This window comes from Antrostomus carolinensis, unplaced genomic scaffold (genome assembly GCF_000700745.2).
Source record: "Antrostomus carolinensis isolate BGI_N321 unplaced genomic scaffold, ASM70074v2 scaffold49975, whole genome shotgun sequence".
NCBI classification, from domain to species: Eukaryota; Metazoa; Chordata; class Aves; order Caprimulgiformes; family Caprimulgidae; genus Antrostomus; species Antrostomus carolinensis.
Window position 1 is genome coordinate 281 of NW_010319358.1, and position 7,512 is coordinate 7,792.

At 36.3% G+C, this 7,512-nt stretch overlaps 1 protein-coding gene across 1 annotated transcript; it reads right to left on the minus strand.

The window, feature by feature from the left end:
* Positions 1–382: 382 nt before the first annotated feature.
* Positions 383–6,692, minus strand: LOC104525929 (S-adenosylmethionine synthase; the record flags this gene model as incomplete). Its single annotated transcript, XM_010169213.2, has 5 exons — positions 383–1,143; positions 1,779–1,912; positions 2,420–2,602; positions 5,642–5,860; positions 6,549–6,692. Coding segments are annotated over 5 exons (783 nt in total), but the record flags the coding sequence as incomplete, so codon positions are not given.
* Positions 6,693–7,512: the final 820 nt, after the last annotated feature.

The following is a 7,512-nucleotide window of genomic DNA, read 5'->3' on the forward strand; positions in this document are numbered from 1 at the left end:
GTGGTCCAAATGTTAGCCTCATGCTATAGAACTTGTTAATGTTTTGCACTTATTTTATTCCAAATTTACATCAAGCTTCGTAAACCATGCAATAAATCTAATGCTTGAGAGCAAAAATTACGAGAGAATACTGTATAGCACAAACCTGAGTGAGAAATAAAAATCTAATACTTTTTCACCGAGTTTCTATTAATCACAAGGACTAAACAATGATCGATCACACGTACAGTGAAAGATAAATTCGCATCACAGTTCCAAAATCTAATAAAATTCAGTTATGTTGGTAAACTAATACTGTACAAGTGTATAAGAGGTTGAGTTGAGATAGACTATCATACTACAACATTTGAAAAACAGAAAAAGAAGCACCTTTATATACATAGTAGGAAAAAGCTTTTTATTCTGTGATTGATAGGAGAACACTTGTGTTTCAAAAACACAGTTATTTGAAACACAACAGTAACAGCACATACCCAGTGAAAGTGATTTAAATATTATATGTATGTTAATATCTTCTACAAAAGAGGTTGACATACAGTTATGTGATATTCAGCCTTCCATCAAAGCAACCCCTAGCTGTATGCAATGCTAACTCCAGTAAGGAAATTGGACCCGAGAATTTCCTGTTGTCTAATCAGAAGCAAGAGATCTGCTGATCCTTAGTCAGAGTTTGGAAAGCCTTCTTTGCCTTTGCCCATGAAAGGTTTGAGGTTCAGCCATTGGTTTGAGCAACTGAGTCATACTTTGCCTTTATCAAAAGAACCAACAGAGCAGCAGTAAAAAGTAAACTGTATTTTGTTGTCTTATGCTGATTAAAAAAAAAAAAACAAACAGACTCTGTCCTTTATATCTTACATAATGAAAGACACTGAGGGTTAAAAAAATCAATTTCCAAGAAAATATCTTTTTCTTTCTTTCTTTCCATTGAAAATCTAAAATTCCTTTTGATGAGTACAAAGCTGTCAAATTTGTTTTCTGGAAGCATCCTCGTCATTACTGGACTTCTTTTCCTTTCTGTTTTTAGAGGGTGACTGCTAGTGTCAAAACACCAGTTTTTTAGGCGCCTCCCATGAGAATTCATTTCTTCCAAAGTGACCATAACATGCAGTCTTCTGGTAAATGGGCTTTTTTAGGTCCAAATCCCTGTGTGCATAACAACAAGAAGAGAAAATTCTTCACATTAAGGTACTTAATAATAACTACCATTAAAGTCTTGATGTTGGTATGCATTTCATGCCCTTAGTCAAGAAAGCATGTTCTGGAGATGCAAGCATACCAGTAAACACGTCCAATAGAGACCCTTAAAAGTGACAAGAAAACTTAAATGTGAAGTACTTTAGGGCTACAGGAAAAGTCCTTATTATTGAGAATTATTAACAGAAAATATGAAATAACCTTCAATTCCTTTTGTAAAACAAAACATATCTTTTTTTTTTCACAGCAAAGTAACTTAAAATTCTTGGAATATAAAAGTTATTTTATTTGAATTTGAATCACATTCTATATAAGGCCAAATGCTGGAAGTATATGTTTCATATGAAACTTGAAAAGTACATCTGCTATCTTAAAAGGTACAGCATACTGGTAGATCCATAAAAAGTATCAACTGTGAAGACTGACAGAATGACAGAATGACAGAAAGTCTCTTTTGTACTACATTGAATAATCCCATGCTAGTTCAAAAGGCTGACTCTTACATTGTAACATCTAACAGTTTTGCAAGAAATAATTTCTAGAATAGTATCACCAAGATATTTTCCTTTTGTATGTTTCTGTACCTGACAATGACTCCAGGCCGAAGATCAAAGTTTTTGTGCACAATGTCCAGCAGCTCTTTCTCTGTTTTTTGGGAAGTTCCATAAGTGAATAGTGAAATGGACAGTGGATGAGCTACCCCAATGGCATAAGAAACCTATGGCAAAAAAGACACCATAGCAAATGAACATGGCACCTCAGTGGGCAACAGTATGAAGCAGAAGAAAGCTTTCACTCATGAACCATCTTAGGAAAACTAAAGCCTCTCTTCCACTTCCCATATTTGTGCAATTTGTATTTGTAGAAAAAAAAGAGAGAAAACTTTGAAAATGCTGAGATCTCTGGACAACTTTCTTCCACATTATCCAGTTACTCCATGCTCATTTACATGACAGTAAGTATCAGAGGACTGAGGACTCAATCAGTGTCCAGAAAAATAGCCAATAAAATGAAAGCTAAATGAAAAGTTCCAGCTTCAAGAAGCTCATAGGTTACTAGTGACTTTACAGTGGTCTTGAACCAAGCACATCAAGGTTTTCCTTTCTTCAGCCCCAAGCCATCACCAACACTGCTTCTACTACAGTGTCTCATATAAAGTGTATTCAAGGTAAAGTTGAAAAGGAAAAATCTTTCTGAGAGAAGCAACATTCATAGCAAACCATACCTGAACCAGAACACGGCGACAGAGCCCAGCTTTCACAAGAGACTTGGCCACCCAACGGGCTGCATATGCAGCTGATCGGTCCACCTTCGTGTAGTCTTTGCCAGAAAAGGCACCACCTCCATGGGCTCCCCAGCCACCATAAGTATCTACAATGATTTTTCGACCAGTAACACCAGCATCACCCTGAATCAGTAAAAAAATTTGTACATTTTACAATCCATTCTATTATAACTCTCAAACAAGGCTATGACTCCTTCAGCATAGTATAACAACGTGTGAGTAAGCTCACCACATATGGATTGCTGTGAAATAGCTGAAGGAAAGATCTTGTCTCACCGAGCTAGAACAGTGGCTATAAATGTTCTTTAAAGCCAGATTCAGAAGACAAGCCATTCACAAATAGTGTTTGGTAGTCAAGCAAACAGGTTGATACACAGACAGCAGGAGCACACACTGCCTGTTTTGAAAGTAAATACTCCAGATAATACAGGAACTTTGGTTTAAAAGTTAGCTATACCTACTGCATCCAAACTCAATATTGCTGACAAACTACATGCCATATAGAAATTTTACACTGTTAAAAAAAAATGTAAAAAAAATAAAATCAGGCTTTCATATCTTTTGATCAAAATCTGAAGTTGTCTGAATATTAACTAGTTTATTTCTTTTCTGCATTTACCACTGAAAGTTATGCCAGTGCTACCTTATGCACCATTATATGGAGGCTTACACCAAACACTTCCAGTGCAATGTCATTACAGGGACTGTCATACAAATACATACTAAAATCACATTTCCAACCCCAAAATATTTAATATTAATATTTCCAACCCCATAATTTAAACTATATACAACAGATAGGGAGTGGTAGGCAGTTATAAGTAATTGAGAAAGAAGAATTATTTCTTTCTAAGAAAATATACTTGTAGAAGAATATTCTAAAATATTAAATAAGGAAGCAGAGATGACCTTCTAGCTGCATACAAAGCTAGTTTGATTGCACCTCACAAGTACTTGATATTTTCATTTGATCTCGGTTAGCTGATCAGTACCTGACTAATTGTTTGACACTCGACTTACTAAATGCTTAAGCCTTCTGGCATGAATGGAAACATGGTCAAATTAGAAATTCAGTCTCCATCTGTGCAGGCAGGTTTGAAATTCTACAGAATATCATGTCAGTTAAATTGAACGGCTAGAATGTTTGCACAGCAAACACAAGTGGAGAATCAAACTTTTTCTTAGAAAGACTGTGCATATACACAGAAGAAAACCTTTGGCACTGTTTGTTCCATTCTGCTAAGAAAGCAATGAGGCAAATCTGAGTTGCAGGTAGCTAAGCTTGTCCAAAGGATCTTGTACTTCTGAGGTTATTCTGCTTGACTCAAACCTTAATTTCTGGTGGCACAGAGAGTCACAATGAGAACACCTCGTGAGCCATCATAACTTGACTGCAGAACTGAGTGAGAGGAAGAGAAATGGACAGGTGAAAGGAAAAAAAAAAAAAAACCCTCATTTTAAAGGTGTTGGAAGAACAAAAATGCATTAGTAAAGCATGTGGAAATCACTTTTACGATGAGCTGTAATGTCCTCATAGAACCAGTGGGTGTTGCTATTGGTGACAGCAGCAAAATTACTAATTTTGGTATAGCCAGAATTCAAAGTACCACCGTGCTTGAAAACGTAAGGTGAAAATCCCGAGTGAAATATATGTGTTTTCCTTAGATTAACTGAGCTGAAGATTAAGACAGCCTTCCATAGCTAGTGTTGTTAAAAATAAAACTTAGTAATACTCTTATTAAAAGTAATTGTAAAGTTCAAGACATAAAAGACAAAAAAAATAAATTGTTATTTTCTGGTTGCTGCAATGCTATTGTAAATTGCACAAGTGATGATAGCAGTTGTAAGGCCATGGACACACAGGCAGATTAACCCACACTAAGTAAACTTATCTCAGGTTTAAAAAGCTGCAGACATACACTGCAATGTGCCTGTGTTTGTATGTGCAAACATAAGCAATACAGTTCCACCACAAGAGTTGAAAAGGTATTCCTTTGGCTTATCAAATATAATTATATTACATTTTTAAATGGGTGCAGTTCAGTGCACACCTGAAAAATTTACATTTTCAAAGGATGCAGTTCAGTCCATATCTCAAAATTTTCATATATGTAGCCTTCTTTTTGCATGTAACTATGATTGCTGCATTGGTTCATTGCTCCAAGTTACAGCTCAAGTTTGCGTCTCCATTTGTCCATAGTCTAGGATGTCAATGATACACAAAATTACAGTGATACAACCAATTCAACTACACAAAAATACATTTTTTGTATAATCATTAGTATAATGATTGATCTCAACATCTTCCCATCTGTTCCATGGCACTAGTGTAAAAAAAAATGCAGCACTTTAAAAATAATTCTGGCAAATTCCAGTAAATGAATTACTATGAACAGCAAAGGAAAAACAATGTCTACTTGGATTTGTTGTAAAATTTTACATAGTTTCAGAAAAAAGAAATGAAATTTTGCTGTGATACTTCTGAAAGGAATTGAAGACCAAAACATTGGGAATGGTAAATTTGTTTTCAAAAACTAAATCTCAAAAGTCCTGATCCTACAGAGAATGGAAGTTCTGCCTGACTTCTATGATTACAGGATCAAACTACAAATCCCAGCTCCTGCATTGCCTAGTTAAAGCAAAAGCAACATTTATTTTCTCACCAGGAGAAGCCTATCAGGGGGACTGATTTTCAGAACAGATTAACATCTTCAGCTCTCATTGGTGTCAGGCACTACAGTGTGAGCTATACAGATCTGAAAACCAGGTTCTCTGCAAGAGAAGTAAACATTCTGTCCATCTCTCTGTAAGGCACGCTTTCTGTGAGAAAGGTTTGGGTCTCACTCAGTGCTGGACTTGAAAGGGTTTGAGGAAACCAATAGCTAGGCTGTACATTCCACACTCAATACAAGATTCAGCTCAACTTGCCTGCTTAGTCACAACATATGTATAATATAACTATGCCCTTAAAGGTTACTTTGGAATACAGCACTTGAAACCCTGAGTGCTTTTCCCCCACACAATTGCAGTTAAAACTACCACTAGACAACTTGTTTCTCACACCTTAGGACAGACATGCCAAAAAGCTGAGCATTTCTTTTAAAACATGCACTCAATGACAAAGTCAAGCTGTCAAAAGCACCAAAATAATACAGCACAAACCTGAGGCCCTCCAATAACAAAACGTCCACTAGGTTGAAGGTGATAAACTGTTTTCTCATCCAAGTATTTTGCAGGGACAACAGCTTGAATCACGCGATCCTTCAGGGTTCTGCGCATATTCTCCAGTGAAATAGTTTCATCATGCTGCACAGATATCACAATGGTGTGAACACGCACTGGGATGACTGCTCCATTCTCCTGGATATACTGAACTGTGACCTGAATAGAACAGGGAGAAGGAGGAAGAAAAAAAAAAAAAAAAGTTGCTATAAAACATATTACTTGTCTACATCAAACATCATGCTATACTATTCCAAGAGAAAAAATTGTAGCAAAATATCAATGCTGACATAATTATCATTGCTCACATTGTTAACAGCCAAGGTATGAGAAATTAAGCCTGTTTTCTCATTCTTTGTTTTTACAGTGCTGAGAAAATAAAAAAATAAAATTGAAAGACTCAATATGGACAATTTGATTTTCTATGAAATTGTCCAAAATGTGTCTTTCAGTTGGGATTTCCAGTGAAACTTCCAAGCTTCAGAAATTCACGTTCTCAGTGCATCTTCAAAAAGGCCAGCCAAAATCCCTAAATACAAATAAATCCTCTGGATCTCCTGTCACTTTTTGAATGTGTGTGGAACACTTAAGTTTGAAAGGTTAAATGTTTCTTCATTGGTAGGTGGTTAAGTGCTTCTACCACTCTGGTACAGGTTAACCATTTTCCAACAGTCAAGGAGACAGTACCATAAACAGTGGAAATGCTTTATCTGCTACTTGTAGGTTATGTAGTAGGAATTCTGATACTATGAATGTCATCAATTGCTGGTTTTTACAATATTTAAGATTTCTGGAAGGAAAAAAGTGTTAGTTTTCAACTATCTGGACTATTCATAGTGGTATTTACCTGTGTCTTAGAGTCAGGCCTCAGCCAAGGAAGTTCTCCATTACGTCTCAGCTCTGCTAACCTGGCATTCAGTTTATGAGCAAGAATAATTGTTAGAGGCATACATTCTTCTGTCTCATCTGTTGCATAACCAAACATCAAACCCTACAGGAGGAGAAAATCACTGTTAAAAGTACCACAAGTGAAGGCAATGAGATTTCATCTGAAGCAAAGAGAAAGCAGTATCCACAGGTTTACTTTCTACTGTTTGCCATTACAGTGCAAGAAGCCTAACCTCAGATCAGGCTCCAACATGTTACAGTGTAAAGGGAAACAAACCACATTCCTAGAATTTTTCACTGAAAGCCTGAAGGTTTACATGTTGATCTGGAAACCTGGACAAAAATAAAGACATTTCTGTGGAAAAAAAATCAGGCTCTTTCACAGAAAAAAAAAAAATCTGTTGGAACAAAACAATTGAAGGACTATTCTGTTATAGGAAAGGTGCTCTCAATAGCCTGGACAGGCTTTTATGTATGAATACAGACACACTTATACTGCAGTTCACATCTGACATTTCAGAGGAATGGGATGCGAATACTCCATGAAGGATGTATCATTCAACCGGTAAGGCACCTGCCTCAGATTTTCAATGCCACACGCTTCTAGTCACAGCTTCTACTGTTATTCATTCATATTCCCTGCATCAGATGATAATTTGTTAAAAAGAATTTGCACATTTTCTTTCTTCTCATCCAGTGTATGTTGCAATTAAAAAAAAAGAAAAAAGACAGGAAGGTACTTTGACACAATGGGAAGGGAGGGCATCAAAGTGCCACAGAAAGTCAGATATCTTTTAATCTTATGTAGTATTATGTCCCCATGACAACATAAAAGCATTTTAATTTAGTCCTCAAGGGTTTTTTTGAACAATATTAGCTTGGCTCCCGGACTTTGATATCTCCACTTACGGTTCTCAACAGCA